A 23112-nucleotide genomic window follows, 5' to 3' on the forward strand; every position below is an offset into this window, starting at 1 on the left:
ATCTATGACAAACGAACCAATTGTGTATAAAATAAGGTTCCGTGTGGATGATTCCATCATCTTGTATTTAGACAATTTGTCTGTGTGTGTGTGTGTGTGTGTGTGTGTGTGTGTGTGTGTGTGTGTGTGTGTGCATGTTTTGCAGTGTAGATTATAGTATAGCACTAATGGGGGCTACAAGGTTTCTGATTATAGAGGGCTCTGGCTATGGGATTATTCATAATATATCTGCTTCATAAGTTAATGATAATACATTCCTGATGTGAATTTGTATATGTAACTATTACCCCTTTCACACCGCATAAATAACCCGGGTCTCTGTGTAGTGTCAGAGCGCCATTTGGAAAAACCTGGGCCCAGAAACCTGGCATTACGACCCGGGTTAAACGAAGGATTTTACATGGGTCGGACCCAGGTTGCTGGGCAGGGTAAACAAGTGCCTTGGGTTTAGCGACCCTGGTCCCGTTTACACTATAGGGAGGGGGCAGTGTCTGCCCAAAGCGGCGCCATCACTGACATGATGTGAGGAGGGGAATGGAGGCAACAGGTAGCCACAGACTGAGAGTTATATAGTGGGAGGAGCAGGGTCCCCAGCAGCACAGAGTATATCAGGAGATGAGGGATGTGTCAGTGAGGACAGGGCTGCATGTGACAGGGGCAGTGACATGATGTGAGGAGGGGAATGGGGGCAGCAGGAAGCCACAGGCTGAGAGTTATATAGTGGGAGGAGCAGGGTCCCCAGCAGCACAGAGTATATCAGGAGATGAGGGATGTATCAGTGAGGACAGGGCTGCATGTGACAGAGGCAGTGACATGATGTGAGGAGGGGAATGGAGGCAACAGGTAGCCACAGACTGAGAGTTATATAGTGGGAAGAGCAGGGTCCCCAGCAGCACAGAGTATATCAGGAGATGAGTGATGTGTCAGTGAGGACAGGGCCGCATGTGACAGGGGCAGTGACATGATATGAGGAGGGGAATGGGGTCAGCAGGAAGCCACAGACTGAGAGTTATATAGTGGGAGGAGCAGTGTCCCCAGCAGCACAGAGTATATCAGGAGATGAGTGATGTGTCAGTGAGGACAGGGCTGCATGTGACGGGCAGTGACATGATGTGAGGAGGGGAATAGAGGCAGCAGGAAGCCACAGACTGAGAGTTATATAGTGAGAGGAGCAGGGTCCCCAGCAGCACAGAGTATATCAGGAGATGAGTGATGTCAGTGAGGACAGGGCTGCATGTGACAGGGGCAGTGACATGATGTGAGGAGGGGAATAGAGGCAGCAGGAAGCCACAGACTGAGAGTTATATAGTGGGAGGAGCAGTGTCCCCAGCAGCACAGAGTATATCAGGAGATGAGGGATGTGTCAGTGTGGACAGAGCTGCATGTGACAGGGGCAGTGACATGATGTGAGGAGGGGAATGGAGGCAGCAGGAAGCCACAGACTGAGAGTTATATAGTGGGAAGAGCAGGGTCCCCAGCAGCACAGAGTATATCAGGAGATGAGTGATGTGTCAGTGAGGACACGGCTGCATGTGACAGGGGCAGTGACATGATGTGAGGAGGGGAATGGTGACAGCAGGAAGCCACAGACTGAGAGTTATATAGTGGGAGGAGCAGGGTCCCCAGCAGCACAGAGTATATCAGGAGATGAGTGATGTGTCAGTGAGGACAGGGTTGCATGTGACAGGAGCAGTGACCTATTGTGAGGAAGGGAATGGAGGCAGCAGGAAGCCACAGACTGAGAGTTATATAGTGGGAGGAGCAGTGTCCCCAGCAGCACAGAGTATATCAGGAGATGAGTGATGTGTCAGTGAGGGCAGGGCTACATGTGACAGGGGCAGTGACATGATGTGAGGAGGGGAATAGAGGCAGCAGGAAGCCACAGACTGAGAGTTATATAGTGAGAGGAGCAGGGTCCCCAGCAGCACAGAGTATATCAGGAGATGAGTGATGTGTCAGTGAGGACAGGGCTGCATGTGACAGGAGCAGTGACATGATGGGAGGAGGGGAATGGGGACAGCAGGAAGCCACAGACTGAGAGTTATATAGTGGGAGGAGCAGGGTCCCCAGCAGCACAGATTATATCAGGAGATGAGTGATGTGTCAGTGAGGACAGGGCTGTATGTGACAGGGGCAGTGACATGATGTGAGGAGGGGAATGGAAACGGCAGGAAGCCACAGACTGAGAGTTATATAGTGGGAGGAGCAGGGTCCCCAGCAGTACAGAGTATATCAGGAGATGAGTGATGTGTCAGTGAGGACAGGGCTACATGTGACAGGGGCAGTGACATGATGTGAGGAGGGGAATGGAGGCAGCAGGAAGCCACAGGCTGAAAGTTATATAGTGGGAGGAGCAGGGTCCCCAGCAGCACAGAGTATATCAGGAGATGAGTGATGTGTCAGTGAGGACAGGGTTGCATGTGACAGGGGCAGTGACATGATGTGAGGAGGGGAATGGAGGCAGCAGGAAGCCACAGGCTGAGAGTTATATAGTGGGAGGAGCAGGGTCCCCAGCAGCACAGAGTATATCAGGAGATGAGTGATGTGTCAGTGAGGACAGGGTTGCATGTGACAGGGGCAGTGACATGATGTGAGGAGGGGAATAGAGGCAGCAGGAAGTCACAGACTGAGAGTTATATAGTGGGAGGAGCAGGGTCCCCAGCAGCACAGAGTATATCAGGAGATGAGTGATGTGTCAGTGAGGACAGGGCTGTATGTGACAGGGACAGTGACATGATGTGAGGAGGGGAATGGAGGCAGCAGGAAGCCACAGGCTGAGAGTTATATAGTGGGAGGAGCAGGGTCCCCAGCAGCACAGAGTATATCAGGAGATGAGTGATGTGTCAGTGAGGATAGGGCTGCATGTGACAGGGGCAGTGACATGATGTGAGGAGGGGAATGGAGGCAGCAGGAAGTCACAGACTGAGAGTTATATAGTGGGAGGAGCAGGGTCCCCAGCAGCACAGAGTATATCAGGAGATGAGTGATGTGTCAGTGAGGATAGGGCTGCATGTGACAGGGGCAGTGACATGATGTGAGGAGGGGAATGGAGGCAGCAGGAAGCCACAGGCTGAGAGTTATATAGTGGGAGGAGCAGGGTCCCCAGCAGCACAGAGTATATCAGGAGATGAGGGATGTGTCAGTGAGGACAGGGCTGCATGTGACAGGGGCAGTGACATGATGTGAGGAGGGGAATGGGGGCAGCAGCAAGCCACAGACTGAGAGTTATATAGTGGGAGGAGCAGGGTCCACAGCAGCACAGAGTATATCAGGAGATGAGGAATGTGTCAGTGAGGACAGGGCTGCATGTGACAGGGGCAGTGACATGATGTGAGGAGGGGAATGGAGGCAGCAGGAAGCCACAGGCTGAGAGTTATATAGTGGGAGGAGCAGGGTCCCCAGCAGCACAGAGTATATCAGGAGATGAGTGATGTGTCAGTGAGGACAGGGCTGCATGTGACAGGGGCAGTGACATGATGTGAGGAGGGGAATGGAGGCAGCAGGAAGCCACAGACTGAGAGTTATATAGTGGGAGGAGCAGGGTCCCCAGCAGCACAGAGTATATCAGGAGATGAGGGATGTGTCAGTGAGGACAGGGTTGCATGTGACAGGGGCAGTGACATGATGTGAGGAGGGGAATGGGGGCAGCAGCAAGCCACAGACTGAGAGTTATATAGTGGGAGGAGCAGGGTCCACAGCAGCACAGAGTATATCAGGAGATGAGTGATGTGTCAGTGAGGACAGGGCTGCATGTGACAGGGGCAGTGACATGATGTGAGGAGGGGAATGGAGGCAGCAGGAAGCCACAGACTGAGAGTTATATAGTGGGAAGAGCAGGGTCCCCAGCAGCACAGAGTATATCAGGAGATGAGTGATGTGTCAGTGAGGACAGGGTTGCATGTGACAGGGGCAGTGACATGATGTGAGGAGGGGAATGGAGGCAGCAGGAAGCCACAGACTGAGAGTTATATAGTGGGAGGAGCAGGGTCCCCAGCAGTACAGAGTATATCAGGAGATGAGTGATGTGTTAGTGAGGACGGGACTGCATGTGACAGGGGCAGTGACATGATGTGAGGAGGGGAATGGGGGCAGCAGCAAGCCACAGACTGAGAGTTATATAGTGGGAGGAGCAGGGTCCCCTGCAGAACACAATAGTGATATGTGGCTCCTGTGAGACTGATGAAGATCAATTTTATATCACATAGGCATCTTGTGACTATTTAGAGGTGGTCTGTAACTCCGGGAGTGGGCGGGGCTAGCATTTAGCGCTAAGACTCCTCATTCTTTGACAATAAGATGTGATTGTGGGAAGCCTGCAGAGGAAGCCGCCATTGCTGGCAGATAGATTCTTATTGATTAATGCCTTATGGGAAAACATCTCTGGGACTGGTCTGGAATATATCCTGTTACGCTGTGACAGATCCCATAGAGCACTTGCCGTGTGGAGGACCTGTCTGCCTGTGATACCCTTCATCCTCTAGTGCAGGGCTGGGCAATTGCGGCCCTCCAGATGTTGATGAACTACACATCCCAGGATGCTTTGCATTAGTTTTGCTATGTGGCCATACTGAAACTGATGCAAGGCATGCTGGGATGTGTAGTTCATCAACATCTGGAGGGCCGCAATTGCCCAACCCTGCTCTAGTGTGACAGACGTTGTGTAATACTATGGTTGTGTAAGGGCTGGGTAAAATGCCTGCCATCGCGAACAGCGACTACTGACTCCATATTACTCTGTGTCGATATACAGCCTTCTCTGTTAGCCTTGCACTCGTTAGAAGAATGGAAACAATTCAAATATCTTTAAAAAAAAAACTTTATTATTTTGAATAAAATCTTGATTGTCCTGTGTTCTTCCCTCAGGTCCGTTGGATCAGGGGCTGGTGTTATGTGATAAGTTACCACCTAGCACTGGGAAGAATAATGATGAAATTGACCTTGCGTCGTCAGGCAGTGAGGTGGAGATAGTGGGGGTGCAGGAACATGCGAGGTGAGTCCCTGCAATAACCCCCTGCCATGTAATGCTGAGATACCGATGTATGTGATACTACTACTGGGGCACAGGTGTGTGTGATACCGAGGCGCTACTACTGGGGCACAGGTGTGTGTGATACCGAGACGCTACTACTGGGGCACAGGTGTGTGTGATACCGAGACACTACTACTGGGGCACAGGGGTGTGTGATACCGAGACACTACTACTGGGGCACAGGTGTGTGTGATACCGAGACGCTACTACTGGGGCACAGGTGTGTGTGATACCGAGACACTACTACTGGGGCACAGGTGTGTGTGATCCCGAGATGCTACTGCTGGGGCACAGGTGTGTGTGATACCGAGACGCTACTGCTGGGGCATAGGTGTGTGTAATACAGAGACACTACTACTGGGGCACAGGTGTGTGTGATCCCGAGATGCTACTGCTGGGGCACAGGTGTGTGTGATCCCGAGACGCTACTGCTGGGGCTCAGGTGTGTGTGATACCGAGACGCTACTACTGGGGCACAGGTGTGTGTGATTCCGAGACGCTACTGCTGGGGCACAGGTGTGTGTGATCCAGAGACGCTACTGCTGGGGCACAGGTGTGTGTGATACCGAGACGCTACTGCTGGGGCACAGGTGTGTGTGATTCCGAGACGCTACTGCTGGGGCACAGGTGTGTGTGATACAGAGACACTATTGCTGGGGCACAGGTGTGTGTGATACAGAGACACTATTGCTGGGGCACAGGTGTGTGTGATACCGAGACGCTACTGCTGGGGCACAGGTGTGTGTAATACAGAGACGCTACTGCTGGGGCACAGGTGTGTGTGATCCCGAGACGCTACTGCTGGGGCACAGGTGTGTGTGATCCCGAGACGCTACTGCTGGGGCACAGGTGTGTGTGATTCCGAGACGCTACTGCTGGGGCACAGGTGTGTGTGATCCAGAGACGCTACTGCTGGGGCACAGGTGTGTGTGATACCGAGACGCTACTGCTGGGGCACAGGTGTGTGTGATTCCGAGACGCTACTGCTGGGGCACAGGTGTGTGTGATACAGAGACACTATTGCTGGGGCACAGGTGTGTGTGATACAGAGACACTATTGCTGGGGCACAGGTGTGTGTGATACCGAGACGCTACTGCTGGGGCACAGGTGTGTGTGATACCGAGACGCTACTGCTGGGGCACAGGTGTGTGTGATACCGAGACACTACTGCTGGGGCACAGGTGTGTGTGATCCAGAGACGCTACTACTGGGGCACAGGTGTGTGTGATACAGAGACACTACTGCTGGGGCACAGGTGTGTGTGATACAGAGACACTATTGCTGGGGCTCAGGTGTGTGTGATACAGAGACACTATTGCTGGGGCACAGGTGTGTGTGATACAGAGACACTACTGCTGGGGCACAGGTGTGCGTAACACAGACACTATTGCTGGGGCACAGGTGTGTGTGATACACTATTGCTGGGGCACAGGTGTGTGTAATACAGAGACACTACTGCTGGGGCACAGGTGTGCGTAACACAGACACTATTGCTTGGGGCTCAGGTGTGTGTGATACGGAGACACTACCGCTGGGGCACAGGTGTGTGTGTGTGTAATACGTAGACGCTACTGCTGGGGCACGTGTGTGTAATACAGAGACGCTACTGCTGTGGCACAGGTGTGTGTGTGTGTAATACAGAGACACTACTGCTGTGGCACAGGTGTGTGTGTAATACAGAGACACTACTGCTGGGGCACAGGTGTGTGTGATACAGAGACACTATTGCTGGGGCACAGGTGTGTGTGATACAGAGACACAACTGCTGGGGCACAGGTGTGTGTGATACAGAGACACTATTGCTGGGGCACAGGTGTGTGTGATACAGACACTATTGCTGGGGCACAGGTGTGCGTAACACAGACACTATTGCTTGGGGCTCAGGTGTGTGTGATACGGAGACACTACCGCTGGGGCACAGGTGTGTGTGTGTGTGTGTGTGTGTGTGTGTAATACGTAGACGCTACTGCTGGGGCACGTGTGTGTGTGTGTAATACAGAGACGCTACTGCTGTGGCACAGGTGTGTGTGTAATACAGAGACACTACTGCTGTGGCACAGGTGTGTGTGTAATACAGAGACACTACTGCTGGGGCACAGGTGTGTGTAATACAGAGACACTACTGCTGGGGCACAGGTATTTGTGATAGAGACAATAATGCTGGGGCACAGGTGTGTGTGATCCAGAGACACTACTGCTGGGGCACAGGTGTGCGTAATACAGAGACAACCTTGCTGGGGCACAGGTGTGTGTGATAGAGACACTATTGCTGGGGCACAGGTGTGTGTGATACAGGGACACTATTGCTGGGGCACAGGTGTGTGTAATACAGAGACACTATTGCTGGGGCACAGGTGTGTGTGATACAGAGACACTATTGCTTGGGGCTCAGGTGTGTGTAATACAGAGACACTACTGCTGGGGCACAGGTGTGTGTAATACAGAGACACTACTGCTGGGGCACAGGTGTGTGTGATAGAGACACTACTGCTGGGGCACAGGTGTGCGTAATACAGAGACAACATTCCTGGGGCACAGGTGTGTGTAATACAGAGACACTACTGCTGGGGCTCAGGTGTGTGTAATACAGAGACACACGCTTTTAGTTTATCTTCAGGTCTGATCCCCAGGCAGTTGATCCTCCAACCCCAGTCTCATCTCTTGTCTCCTGCAGGTTCGTCCACCCGCGGGGGGGTGTTATACAGAGCGTCTCTTCCTGGAAGCACGCGGCAGGCTCCCAATATCACAGCTCGCACCAAACGCCATCATGGACAGGCCTGAATCCCCAGCAGAACTGGACTTCCCCCCCAGAAGTAGTTGACCTAACTCTGGACGAGGATTCAAGACGCAAATATCTACTGTAACGTTGACTCCTGCCCGTTTCTGTCCCGCCATCTTCCCGCGGCACACCACCTCCTAGTAACGTATCAGATGCTCTCTTCCAGGAACACGTGCTTTCGGAGCGAGCCATTCGTTACCCAGGAGAACGGTAACCGCTATTTGATCATTTTCCAAGCAGCCAGCCAAACACGCGGCGCTTTCTGCCCTTACTCCCGACTGAGACGCCGGCTCCAGTATGACCACGACTTGCAGCACTTTCCACCTTCACTTCTCCCTCCTTTCTCCTATTTTTTTTGTGCAAATTAATTTAAATGCATTGTTTAAAAAAAATGAATAATATATGCATAATTATTTATACTGTATCGTTAAGAGGTGAAAGCGAGTAAGGATACTTCCATCGGAGTTGGTTGGCTGCTTTAGTTCAGGGAATATTTTTAAAGTGTGCCCATGGGTTACTGGCGTACACACAGCGGAGGCAGCCACGGGAAGCTGGTATTGAGTGCCTCATGCCTCGGAGGTGTCGATAGTTCCACGTGAGTTGATAGGCCGATATTGGGCAGCCAAGGAACAGAAAGGCTGCCTCTACCTTGTGTGCGCGATACAGTGGAGTTTGTCCTCATCCTTATGCATTGGGTTATGTGAGTGTCACGTACAACCTATAGCTGGAGATCACAAGCCCATAGCTTTCCCCTGTGCGCCCTCCGCGGCGCAGGCTGGAGGCTCCGCCCCAGGAGCAGCGGTCTGTGTGCACTGTTACACAAAGGTCTCTTTCTGTGGAAGAGGTTGATACAATTTCAGAACAAATTCTGTTGTTTGGCCACGTTGTGTATCCCGCATGGGGTCGTTGCGGAAAGCAGAACGTTTTGCAGGGAGCCCCCCCTATTGGTCCTGTGTTAAAGTGAACCTGTCACCTAGGACATTAACCAGAAACTGCTGCGGCGCTACACCCCCTGCTCACAGCTCCAGCCTCCCTTCCTACATTCTGCTGTTGTCATTCATATGTCACTGTCTGCATGATGATGTCAGAGAGCGCAGCAGCAGCAGCACGCCCATACGCTGATCTGCTGTACATAGACGACAGCTGGTTTATCAAATATTTATATATCCAATGTCGTCCTGACTCCCAGCGTTCATATGTATGAGGACAGGTTCTATCTGCCCCATGCATGTAGCGTGTCACTAGTATGAGGACAAGATCTGCCTATCAGCCCCATGTGTGTAGCGTGTGTAGATATTACATGTATGAGGACAAAATCCGCCTATAGGATCCATGTGCCTCTCTCTCACCCCCTCACCTTTACTCTTTCCTCCTCTCTCCCCTCCCCTCCTCTCCTCTCCCCTCCTCACCCCTCCCCTCCTCTCCTATATCTTTATCCCCCCTCTTCCATTATCTCCTTTCTCCACCCCCCCCCTTTTTCTCCGCTCCCCCACTTTTCTCCTCTCTATGCTGTCTCCTTTTTTCTCCTCTCTATCCCCCTCTCCTGTCCTTTCTCCTCTCCTCTTCTTTCTATGCCCTCTCTATCCCCCTCTCATCTCTCCTGTCTCTCCCACCTCTCTTCTCTCTATCCCCCTTATCTCTCATTTCTTTCCTCTCTCCTCTCCCACCTCTCCTCTCTCGCCCCCCTCTCACCTCCTCTCATTCTCTCTTTTCCTCTCTCCTCTTCCATTCTCTCCTCCCTCTGCTCTTTTTTCCTTTCCCTCGCCTTCCCTCCTCTCTATCCCTCCTCTCTATCCCCCTCTCCTCCCCCCCCCTCTATTTGCCTCCCTAATAACCAGCATTGCTCGTGTTTGCTAACCCGCGCTGCATGTATGTCTGCTCCCATTGGAACACAAGAGGTGGCAGGTTCACTTTGCAATCAGACAACGATATCTGTTTATTACAAAATGCCATTGCCCTCCTTCCAGCCTTATACAGTAGGCAGAGCACCATTCTGCACGGGCGGTAGACTTCCCGATCCCTCATCCCACACAAGGGCATCCCCATTCACACTGCACGGAGGCAGCGAGTCCAAACATTTCACTGGTCTGAGGATCCAATGACCTAAGACATGTGACCAGTCCCGTCATTGTCCTATATGCACCGTGTTGTAGATGCTTCTATCTCCGCCACGTGTGTCTACTTCTCAAAGACACCGAAAGGGAATACCGTAACCATTCTACCAAGAAACATGTCAATATGCTGGTTATTTTACCCACACCTTGTTTGGTTTCTTTGGCTAAGCAAATGCTGATCACATATGACTTCCGTGTAATGCCGAAACATGGTCACGCTACACGCTTTCGGCTCTGGTGCCTCGCCTGTACATACGTGAGCACAAGACGGCTGACCGGGACCTGTAGTTAAGATGCAACAAACTCAAGATAGTTTTACAGTGTGTCTGACTAGGCCTCCTACCATGTGTGCACTGTTCATTATTTCAGATTATTATTATGTATTTTAGTCTGTTGCTGTTTTTATTTAAGACACTACTTTGTATTCCTTTAACAGGTTTTATGTTGTTCGGATTCGCTCATGCAATCACTGGATGTACGTGGGTGTTTGGAGAGGTCATGCAACGCCCGGCTTTAGTGTCTCTCCTTCCCATTTTATCTTTTATTTGGTTCAACAAGAATACTTCCGTAGAGCCGTCGTATGGCTTAAAAGCTAGATGCACTTATTGACTGTTTAAACATAAAATAGTAATGTCACTTTCACACGATGGGGTGCACCACAATTGCGGGCTAGCTCAGCATTCCTGAGAATGAAGTTTATCAATTTAATTGCAACACCACTGAGGCATGAGGCATGTGGTGCCTCAGTGATGTCAATGCTTCATAAGAAACAGAAAGGTTTTAGGCCCTGTGATGTCACTGCCACCTAATAAATCAGTAGGCCTGGGTGATGTCACTGCTAGGCATGGGTGATGTCGCTGCTACCTAATAAATCAGTAAGCTTGAGTGATGTCACCGCTTCCTAATAAATCAATAGGCCTGGGTGATGTCACTGCCACCTAATAAGTCAGTAAATCTGATATTGTAACCGCTTCCTAATAAATCAGTAGGCCTGGGTGATGTCACTGCTACCTAATCAATTAATAGGCCTGCTGATGTCACTGCCACCTCATAAATTAGTAGGCCTGTGTGATGTCACTGCCACCTAATAAATCAGTAGGCCTGTGTGATGTCACTGCTACCTAATCAATTAATAGGCCTGTGTGATGTCACTGCTGCCTAATCAATTAATAGGCCTGTGTGATGTCACTGCTGCCTAATCAATTAATAGGCCTGGGTGATGTCACTGCCCCCTAATAAATCAGTAGACCTGGGTGATGTCACTGCTAGGCATGGGAGATGTCACTGCTACCTAATAAATCAGTAAGCCTGAGTGATGTCACCGACTTCTAATAAATCAGCAGGCCTGTGTGATGTCACTGCTACCTAATAAATCAGTAAGCCTATGTGATGTCACTGCTACCTAATAAATCAGTAGGCCTGTGCGATGTCACTGCTACTTTGTGACATAATAAGGTGACCTCCTTATAACCATTAATTCAAAATGGCTGCCTGCATTTTCTGTAGCCAACACGGATTCTTATTGCAACGACAAATCAGAACACCAGTAGCATTGAGACTAGGTGTCTCCTCTTTATAGACTGTTGTTATTTTATTTTGTATTTTATTTTTTAACTTTGTCTTGCAGGTTAGTTTTACAGCGGCTTCTTTCTCCACTTCGGGAAACTTTGGGTGCAAATCTCAGTATTTCACTATACTTTGTAACCTCTCAAATCTGAAGTGGTCAAAGTACAAAATGCACAGTTTTGTTTTCTTGTCCTTTTTTTCTCCTTCTGAATCACCTCCATTTTCATCTAGATTTGGTTCTCGGGATAGGGAGGGGAAGAAATAAGAGTGTTATTATAAATACATATATTTTTTGGTGCGAGACAAAAAAATTTCTGTTTTTTGAAACGAGTCTGTAGAATAAACTATTTTAAGACCGAATAAAATAGAGTGAATTATTTAAAGAACGTTCTTTGTTGTGGTTTATTCCAGTTTTGTTTTATTGGATTTAATTTTAAAGTGGTCATTCTGATACAGAAATAATGTCTGGGGTCCGTCGTCCTTTGCAATGCAGTCGACGAGGTTTATGGGGGTGTCAGTCCGGTGGGGAGAAATGGATGGAGATAGACGATGCAGTAAATGTTGAGCGTAGGGACTGAAGGTTCTTGGGATCATGCATATTTGCTACAGGATTTGGAGGAAGATTGCCTGTGGAGAGCAAAATAACGTTCCACCGTCTAGTGTATAGCTTTGTTTTGTAAATATGGGTTCTTTCTTCATAGCTGGATCACTGTGATTGACAACTGCATCCAATATATAAAATACCTCTTCTATGTTTGAATGCAACAAGCCACCATTTTTACCGCATGCTATGTCTGACCAAACCAGTCATTAAGGTTTTTTGTTTTTTTAAAAGATGTTTCTTCTCCGGGTTCCACAGGGTGACATCGGGGTTGTAGGCGGATCCAGAGGACCTTGGCACCGATCAGTGAAGCTTTCAAAGTTTCCCAGGATGCCCGGTCCCTCTCCCCTATAACCCCGCCTCCATGTTCCGCTCCTTGGTTTTTGTTTGGTGCCAGCAGGAAGCTGCAGCACCACTTTTTTCAGCTGCCATGCTGCGCACTGGGGGGAGACAAGCCGTAGCAGCTGGGGTGGACACTGCTGCTTGCGGCAGGAACTCCACTAGACCACCGCAGGCTGGATCGCTAGGGATCCATTTTAATTAGACCAGCACAGGGGGGAACCCCCTCCCCCCAGCTTTGGGTGCCAGTCTCTCACAGATCTGCCACCCAGGAAGCTGTTCTCTCACTTTCCTGCCCCCTCAGAGACCGGCAGCCATCTTCTGCATTGCGGCCAGAATCTCCTGGACTGCGGTTAGTCTCCCCTGTAAAACCATACACACTCTGTAACGCTTTTACAGGCATCTACATCCCACTTACTCTTTAGGGTACAGTGGTTAATCGGGGTGCAGTGGCATTTATGTGCCTCAGATAACTACTTCTGTAGTTATTGTGTATGTGACTTAGAGCTAGCCTGTATTTCTTCTGTCAGTAACTTGTTGCTGTCCCTGACTTTTCTTATATCGTCTGAGGAAGATTTAGAGGTTTATCCTCTCTGGTAACATACTGTATTACTCTAGATTTTCCCCTCAGGGCTATACCCCCCCCCCCCCCCCCCCCCATCCTTCTTTGGGTTATTTCGTCAAAACGGGGCACACTCAGGGAGAGTCTTTCAAGCTCCTGTCATGCAGGGCTCATTCCGCAGGCCTGTCTGAGCAGGATGTCATCCAGGAGGGGCTGTGGGTCAATTGCTATATTCCTCCTGGCCAGTCCTCTGCCATGGTGGCTGCTCAAGAGCCTCCTTTGGCAGTCTTTCAACAGCTGCTGGGCACCCTAGTGGATTGCCTTTCACCTCCTATAGCTGCACCAGCTGTGGTACAACCCCCTTCTCCAGGGGTAGATAACTTAACGACCACGGTTCAGACCCTGACAGACCACGGTAGCTATACAAAAACTGCTGCCTAATACAATGCAGCCTGCTAGGCCATGTCTGTCCCTTTACTCCCATTAGTACAGGATAATACTACATGAGAGGAGGAGGATGCTACAGATAATGATGACTATCCCATTTTCCCAAATGAGACCTCAGCATTACAGATGTACCTGTTCTTATTGAGACAATCCGCTAAGTGTTGTTGTCTGACTCTGAGGAGCTTGAACTAGTGGTAAAGGTGGTAAAGCCCAATTCCCTCATTCGTATCGGTTAATAGAGATTCGCAGTGATCAGAGGGAAGCCTCAGGGAAAGTCACACTATTTCCAAAAGGCTTTTATCCAGATATCCTCTACCTCCAGAGGATTGTAAGTCATGGGAAATCCTTTCCCAGGTAGATTCCCATGTTACCAGGCTAGTTAAGCCATCTGTATTCCTTGTTACCACAGGATCTTCACTGTAGGATCCATCCGATAGGTGCTTGGAGCATTCTCTCTAGGCCATCTTTACATTCGCTGGGGTGGTCCGAAGACCAGCTTGGGCTGCAAAGGCCATTTTACCTTGGCTACAGATTTTGGAGGATGCGCTCCCCTGAGGATGCCAGGTAATGTGTCTCCCACAATACACAGGCCACTACATATATTATGGAGACCATATCAGACGCAGGAATCTTACCTACTAAGGCGCCTGCTAACTGTACAGGCACGTCGTATCATTTGGCTACGGTCCTGGGAAGGCCAACCTTGAATCAAGAAAACTCTTGAGCTATTACTCTTTAGGGGAGGGGACTAGGGGACTACATTGTCTCCCAGGATACATGCTTATCTGCATGTCCCGATTCTTCCAGCACACCAGAGATTTCTCAGGTTTGATATATACGCCCGCCATTTCAATTCCAGGCCCTTCCATTCGGCGTAGCCACTGCTCCTCGGGATTTCACCAAAATCATGGCATTAATGGTGGAACACCTGCATCACCAGGGGGATCAGAGTATCCCATATTGGGACGATCTACTCCTGGTAGCCACACAGTAGGTACTGCTGGCACATTTATAATTGATGATCAATGTCCTCCAGCAGCATGGTTGGTTCCTCAATTGGGAGAAATAGTCTCTCACTCCATCGCAGCAGATGCTTCACTTGGGAGCACTTCTAGACACACAGACTCTTTCACTCCCAGCGGACTAGTGTCATTCTTTTCAACAGAGAATTCAACTTTTTGTACAGAATCCCAAAGTCTCTGTCCACTTGGCAACGCAAATCTTGAGCCCAATGGTGTCTACTTTCGACATGGTTGAGTGGGCACAATTTTGCTCACGTCCCATACAACGTCAGAAATGGGACGGACAACATTGACACAACCACGTTTCTAACGTTGACCCTAGAGGTTCGGATGTCCCTTCATTGGTGGCTTCAGTCCGCTCACCTGAACCAAGGACATCCATTTTCACAGAATGGACTCTCCTCGCTACCGACATCAGCCTGTGAGGCGGTAGTAGAATTCCGGGCCTTGCAAGGCATATGAAGCTTCGGGCAGTGTACAACGCCCTCATCCGTTCACAGGATATCCTCCAAGGAAAGCCCGTCCAAGTCAATTCGGACAATACCACGTCAAGGGGGCACTAGCAGCGCAGCAGCCATGCAGGAAGTGTCAGAAATCCTTATCTGGCCAGAACAACACCCTTCTGGCCCTGTCAGCGGTTTTCATTCTAGGAGTGCTAACTTGGGAGGCAAACTTTTTAAGTCGCTAGAACGTTCTTCCGGGGGGAGTGGTCTCTCCACCCAGAAATCTTCTCCTTTCTCGTGAGACGTTGGGGGCTTCCAGTTGTTGATCTAATGGCGTCCCAATAAAGTTTCAGTGTACGGGTGGCGGTCCAGAGATCCTCAAGCCAGCCTTACGGATGCTCTGTCAATACAATGGAACTATCATCTTCCATATGTCTTTCCTCCGGTATCCATGATACCCCGAATACTCAGGATATTCAAACTGGAAGGCGGGGATCTCATTCTGATAGCTCCGGCCTGGTCTCGTCGGCATTGGTATGTGGATCTTCAGCAGATGTCAATACAACCACCATTCCAATTGCCGCTACGACCGGACTTAGTCAGGGGCCTTGTCTGCACCCAGACTGTCAGCGCCTGTCTTTTACGGCATGGTGCTTCACCGTGCCTTACTAAAAGACAAACGTTTTTCTGCCAAAGTTGTCGGGACTAATTCAGGCATGTAAACCAGCATCAGCTAGGATTTATTACCAGGTCTGGCACACTTTTTTTTATTTTTCCTGGTGTACATCCCGCAAGTATGACCTAAAGTCTTGCTAGAGTTCTGGCCTTCCTTCAAAGAGGGTTAGATATAGGTTTACGGCTAGCCTAACTTAGGTTGCATATCTCGGCCTTGTCCTTTTGTTCCAGAGAAAGATAGCATCCCTTCCAGATATACGTACATTCATCCAAGGTGTTACACGTATTCATCCGCCATATTTTCCTCCTAAAACACCATGGGACCTGTCTCTGGCATTGCAGGCTCTGGCAAAGTCTCCTTTTGAGCTATTACAATCAGTGGAAGATACGTGGCTCTCAGCAAAGACTGTATTTCTTTTGGCAATTGTGTCTGCCAGATGGGTATCAGTAGCTGCTCTCTCTTGCAGACCTCCGTTTCTCATATTCCATTCGGATAGGGCGGTGATACGGACCAGAACCTCCCATCTACCTAAAGTAGTCTCCAAATACCACATCAATCAGGAGATAGTGGTTCCAGCGTTCAATTCGGAGGATCTCTCTGCAGACAAACGTTTGTTGGACGTGGTCAGGGCTATGACCATTTATCTGGATCGCACTACTGCTATCAGAAAATCAGATTATTTTCTGATAGCAAGATCTCTCTTTGGAGTAGATGGATTAAGCCTTAACAGGAGATAAATGCAAGGGTGATAGAGAGATAACCGTCCAGCCAATCAGCTCCTTACTGACTTTTTTCAAACACAGCCTGTAACATGGCAGTTAGCAGGTGATTGGCTGGACGTTTATCTCTCCTTGTCACCCTGGCATTTATCTCTTGTTAAGGCTTAATACATCTGCCCCATACCTTTGTCAATCAAGGCACATTCTACCAGAGTGGTAGGTATGTCCCCCAGGATGCTTCCTTTGGTCGTTGGGTACTTCTAACACCTCAGGCAAATTGCCTCCCTTAATTACGGCTTTGAGACATCCCTGATGTCCCCTGTGGGAACCATGGAACCCTAAGAAGAAAAGGAGAGTAATGGTAGATTTGAGGTCCATGGTAACCACAGGGCGCCCACCCTAAATTTAGACCTGAGGTATTCCTGTGTGGTATACTACACTGTGACCTTCCACGACCTTAGTCATGTCTTTGTACTATAGAAGTATGTATGAGTACTTGGTCATGTGTTCTATTTGTCCTTTTCCTTCTCCTCTTCCTGCTAATGGCTGGCTAACAAAACTGAGGAGCTGAGCATGGAGGTGGGGTTATAGGGGAGAGGAGCTGTGCATCCTGGGAAACTTTGAAAGCTTCGCTGATTGGTGCCACGGTCCTCTGGATCCGCCTACAACCCTGATGTCATCCTGTGGTTACCATGGACCTTGAAAAAAGAGAGTTTCTCTCGTTTTTATTTTCCATGCTTTACCATCCAAGTGGACATTTAGATTGTAATAGTGACCGTGCCTGAAGGGAAGCGAGCAACACGAGGGGACGTGGTATACTTATACTATACAGTCTCCAATGTCAACATAGACACAAAAAAATAAAACTTTAAAAACTCTTGTCACCCGTTTCCATGTCAACCTGTCGAAGGTGTGTCGCCATTTTTTAACACGTTGACCTATGGCCTGTTGACTATTGACCTTCATTGGGTCCACCCTATGACCCAAACCCAACTTTAACAGTCCAGGGTTGGTCATCATCATACATTGGCCTGATACAGCCACACAACAATGGGGTGAATCCCAGTAACGCAAAGATCAGAGGCAGAGATGTCGGCAACTGGACTGTTAAATCTTTGGGGTAGCCGGGGACTCATGAGATCATGGGTCTGATTCAGTAACGAACCTTCCCCGGCATATTTCCATCGGGGGCCGATGTTTTCACTCTGCACATGCGTATATTCTAATATGTGCAGGCCCGAGGCATTTGCACGGGAGGGCAGTCAGTAGGATGGTGCATGGAGACGCCCAGCGTTTCCTGGGTTTGCCCACAAAAATAGTCAGTGTGCCCATACGAATTCTGGTGGGAAGATGCCTACTGGGTGCGGGCGGCTGATGCATTACATCAGAGCCTACGCCGTTCTCAGAGCTGGACGCCCCAATATAAGCCACTCAAGCGTTATATTTTCAAACGGGAAAAATCATTCGATGGTCAGCAACTGTCAAATGATTTTGTGCGCCGGGGCTCGCCATTAAAGGCGTATTTACGTTGCTTAGCGCGAATCAGGCGCCATCCAGGCTGCCTGTGTGATGACGTTGGATGTGATCGTTGATACATCGCACTCTTTGTTGTGTATCTCAGCACCAATCCTTCTATCTATATGCGGTTATTCCCTAAATTGCAGTCTGTATAATTACTTAGCCAGAAGTTTTGTCCCGACGCGCTCTGTTACGTATCTCCGGATTGCAACCTACGGTGTAAATCATCCCGGTAAATATAGATAATGATTCCCCATATTTAGGACGGGCTCGTGTTCAATCCGTTAATCATCGTGTAGTCATTAAGCGCTGCTGATGAGGGTGACATTTGTAATCACGGCTACAATCACATGAAATCACCTTCATTGCCAGCGCCTCATTCAGTAAATGCGATGATTAATTTGGCAGATCCTCACGTGGCTGTAATTAGCCAGAGCTGGCATTAGCTGCTTCATTATTATCCTGTAGCCAAAGACCACTACTGAACTACAAACAGCTTTTATTACGTGGTTAGCCACACGGCTTCATCCGGAGAGTGACTGTGGCCCTAGACATTGTCTGTCTTTGATAGTCACCACACGGCCTCACCTGCAGACCCCCCGCAGCCACACGGCTTCCTCCGGAGAGTGACTGTGGCCCTAGACATTGTCTGTCTTTGATACAGTCACCACACGGTCTCACCTGCAGACCCCCTTTGCAGCCACGTGGATTCCTCCGGAGAGTGACTGTGGCCCTAGACGTTGTCTGTCTCTGATACAGTCACCACACGGACTCACCTGCAGACCCCCCGCAGCCATGTGGATTCCTCCGGAGAGTGACTGAGGCCTAGACGTCTGTCTCTGATACAGTCACCACACGGCCTCACCTGCAGACCCCCCCGCAGCCACGTAGATTGCTCCGGAGAGTGACTGCGGCCCTAGATGTTGTCTGTCTCTGATACAGTCACCACACGGTCTCACCTGCAGACCCCCCCCAGCCACGTGGCTTCCTCCGGAGAGTGACTGTGGCCCTAGACGTTGTCTGTCTCTGATACAGTCACCACACGGTCTCACCTGCAGACCCCCCCGCAGCCACGTGGCTTCCTCCGGAGAGTGACTGCGGCCCTAGACGTTGTCTGTCTCTGATACAGTCACCACACGGTCTCACCTGCAGACCCCCCGCAGCCACACGGCTTCCTCCGGAGAGTGACTGCGGCCCTAGACGTTGCCTGTCTCTGATACAGTAACAACACGGTCTCACCTGCAGACCCCCGCAGCCACGTGGCTTCCTCTGGAGAGCGACTGCGGCCCTAGATGTTGTCTGTCTCTGATACAGTCACCACACGGTCTCACCTGCAGACCCCCCGCAGCCACGTGGCTTCCTCCGGAGAGTGACTGCGGCCCTAGACGTTGTCTGTCTCTGATACAGTCACCACACGGTCTCACCTGCAGACCCCCCGCAGCCACATGGCTTCCTCCGGAGAGTGACTGCGGCCCTAGACGTTGTCTGTCTCTGATACAGTCACCACACGGTCTCACCTGCAGACCCCCCGCAGCCACACGGCTTCCTCCGGAGAGTGACTGCGGCCCTAGACGTTGCCTGTCTCTGATACAGTAACAACACGGTCTCACCTGCAGACCCCCGCAGCCACGTGGCTTCCTCTGGAGAGCGACTGCGGCCCTAGATGTTGTCTGTCTCTGATACAGTCACCACATGGTCTCACTGCAGACCCCCAGCAGCCACGTGGCTTCCTCTGGAGAGTGACTGTGGCCCTAGATGTTGTCTGTATCTGATACAGTCACCACACGGCCTCACCTGCAGACCCCCCCGCAGCCACGTGGCTTCCTCCGGAGAGTGACTGTGGCTCTAGACGTTGTCTGTCTCTGATACAGTCACCACACGGTCTCACCTGCAGACCCCCCGCAGCCACATGGCTTCCTCCGGAGATTGACTATGGCCCTAGACGTTGTCTGTCTCTGATACAGTCACCACACGGTCTCACTTGCAGACCCCCCGCAGCCACGTGGCTTCCTCCGGAGAGTGACTGAGGCCCTAGATGTTGTCTGTCTCTGATACAGTCACCACACGGCCTCACCTGCAGACCCCCCCGCAGCCACGTGGCTTCCTCCGGAGAGTGACTGTGGCCCTAGACGTTGTCTGTCTCTGTTACAGTCACCACACGGTCTCACCTGCAGACCCCCCGCAGCCACGTGGCTTCCTCCGGAGAGTGACTGTGGCCCTAGATGTTGTCTGTCTCTGATACAGTCACCACACGGTCTCACCTGCAGACCCCCCGCAGCCACGTGGCTTCCTCCGGAGAGTGACTGTGGCCCTATACGTTGTCTGTCTCTGATACAGTCACCACACGGTCTCAACTGCAGACCCCCGCAGCCACGTGGCTTCCTCCACAGAGAGTGACACTGGCCCTATACGTTGTCTGTCTCTGATACAGTCACCACACAGTCTCACCTGCAGACCCCCGCAGCCACGTGGCTTCCTCCGGAGAGTGACTATGGCCCTAGACGTTGTCTGTCTCTGATACAGTCACCACACAGTCTCACCTGCAGACCCCCGCAGCCACGTGGCTTCCTCCGGAGAGTGACTATGGCCCTAGACGTTGTCTGTCTCTGATACAGTCACCACACGGCCTCACCTGCAGACCCCCCGCAGCCACGTGGCTTCCTCCGGAGAGTGACTATGGCCCTAGACGTTGTCTGTCTCTGATACAGTCACCACACGGCCTCACCTGCAGACCCCCCGCAGCCACATGGCTTCCTCCGGAGATTGACTATGGCCCTAGACGTTGTCTGTCTCTGATACAGTCACCACACGGTCTCACTTGCAGACCCCCCGCAGCCACGTGGCTTCCTCCGGAGAGTGACTGAGGCCCTAGATGTTGTCTGTCTCTGATACAGTCACCATACGGCCTCACCTGCAGACCCCCCGCAGCCACGTGGCTTCCTCCGGAGAGTGACTGTGGCCCTAGACGTTGTCTGTCTCTGTTACAGTCACCACACGGTCTCACCTGCAGACCCCCCGCAGCCACGTGGCTTCCTCCGGAGAGTGACTGTGGCCCTAGATGTTGTCTGTCTCTGATACAGTCACCACACGGTCTCACCTGCAGACCCCCCGCAGCCACGTGGCTTCCTCCGGAGAGTGACTGTGGCCCTATACGTTGTCTGTCTCTGATACAGTCACCACACAGTCTCACCTGCAGACCCCCGCAGCCACGTGGCTTCCTCCGGAGAGTGACTATGGCCCTAGACGTTGTCTGTCTCTGATACAGTCACCACACGGCCTCACCTGCAGACCCCCCGCAGCCACGTGGCTTCCTCCGGAGAGTGACTATGGCCCTAGACGTTGTCTGTCTCTGATACAGTCACCACACGGTCTCACCTGCAGACCCCCCGCGGCCACGTGGATGGCTCCGGAGAGTGACTGGAGCCTCTGCAGCTGCGGCTGATTGTTCCTGTGCAGGAAGATGATATTGATTGTTCCAATTTAGTGCAGTGATGAGAGAGTCCGCAGTCCCTGCTCTCTGCAGTGCTGATCGGCTGCCGCAGTGTTACACAGGAACTGACCAGATTATCAACCAGAACCAAGCTTCAGTACATGTGATACCGAAGCCCTACTTGTAAACACAGAACATAATAATTCTTTCCACCGGAGGGCAGTGTTGTACAATAACATATTCTACATTACGCTCAATAGTTTAAACCAGTTTATGGATGTATTGTATTTATTATCAGTTATATATATAGCGCACACATATTCCGCAGCACTGCACAGAGAATATTTGAGCAGTCCCATCAGTTCCTGCCTCAGTGGAGCTTACAATCTATATTCCCTACCACATGTACACGCACACACAGACATTCTAGGGTTAATTTTGTTAGAAGCCAATTAACCTACCAGTTTTTTGGGGGATTGTGGGTGGGGGAAGCCACACAGGTACAGGGAGAATATACAAACTCCACACAGGGCCATGCTGGGAATCAAACCCATGACCTGGCAGTGATGCTGGGATACGGTCACTGGGTCTACAGTATTTTGGTTGACAAGCATTGGGTCGACACAGTTAGGTCAACATGGGTTTATGTCGACACAAGCATTATGTTGACAGTGTCTAGGTCGACAGTCTAAAGGTCGACGTGGGGTTTTTCACTGTTTTTGATGTTTAGCAGCTGCGCATGTGCATAAAAGTTTATGTGCAGCTGTTTTGCTTTGGGTTTGGCGAATAACCCCCCGTTCACACTTTGTGCGGCAGCAGCAATGGGTAGCGCCTATGGGAACGCCCATGAATGTCCCCATTAAAACGGTGGGTGTTCCGATGCTAATACGGTCATAACACGAGTGTTGGGAGCGGGACGCAGACGTCAGCAAACGTCAGCTGCCCGCCCTCTTCCCGTACAGGGACGCGCAGATCTAAGACACCACAGAGGCGTCTCGGGTGTGCCAGCGCTGTAGGAATCATTCGATTTATGCCAAACATCCATTCGCACGCGTGCGGGGAAATCGGCGTGCGGATGGGGGGGGGCAGACGCTTGGGTATTTGTGTATTATCAGGGCACCCACTAAGCAAATAGCTTAGTGCCCTATTCTGCGTAGTGAGACTGCATCGTGTCGCATGCAATTTCACATGCGATGCGATGGTACTAGGTAATTTTCACTGCACCCCTGGCTGTGGATCGCATTGCATGCGATCGCATGCGATGCGATTTAGCACACCCCCACTATCCACATCGATGCGATGCAATGCGATTTAGCACACCCCCACTATCGACGTCACCCTGAAGCGTGGCGAGCGGACGTGGAACGCGTCCTACCGACCTTTTCATACCCCCACTATCTACGTCGGCTTGGAGTTGATTATATAAAGTGACGAGCCACCGAGCCCGAAGCGTGGCGAGGGGACGCGGATTACTTTACATGTATTCCGTGTCCCCTCGCGGGGCTCGCCACACTTTATATCATCAACTCCACGTCGACGTGGATAGTGGGGGTATGAAAAGGTCGGGAGGACGCGTTACGTGTACCGGGTCTCGCTGCGCTCGCCATGCTTTGGGGTGACGTGGATAGTGGAGGTATGAAAAGGTCGGGAGGACGCGTTACGCGTCACGGGCCTCGCTGCGCTCGCCATGCTTTGGGGTGACGTGGATAGTGTGGGGGGGTGCTAAATCGCATCCCATGCAATAAACTCACATGCGATTTGCGTGCGATGCGATCCGCGGCCAGGGGTGCCGTGAAATTTAACAAGTACCATTGCATGCGATGTCATCTGTACGCCATCATACGTGGGGAAATTGGGTGCCCTGAT

At 50.9% G+C, this 23112-nt stretch overlaps 1 protein-coding gene across 3 annotated transcripts in view; it reads left to right on the forward strand.

Moving 5' to 3' along the window:
• ARK2N (arkadia (RNF111) N-terminal like PKA signaling regulator 2N) overlaps window positions 1-11875 on the forward strand; it is a 54220-nt gene extending 42345 nt beyond the window's left edge. For all 3 annotated transcript variants that reach the window (XM_083155322.1, XM_083155320.1, XM_083155319.1), the window contains 2 exons: window positions 4864-4990; window positions 7705-11875. In XM_083155322.1, the coding sequence (XP_083011448.1) occupies window positions 4864-4990; window positions 7705-7894 (317 nt within the window). In that variant the 3' untranslated portion in view covers window positions 7895-11875. The remainder of the gene's footprint in view (window positions 1-4863; window positions 4991-7704) is intronic.
• The last annotated feature ends 11237 nt before the right edge of the window (window positions 11876-23112 follow it).

Source organism: Crinia signifera, chromosome 1 (genome assembly GCF_055691185.1).
Source record: "Crinia signifera chromosome 1, ASM5569118v1, whole genome shotgun sequence".
NCBI classification, from domain to species: Eukaryota; Metazoa; Chordata; class Amphibia; order Anura; family Myobatrachidae; genus Crinia; species Crinia signifera.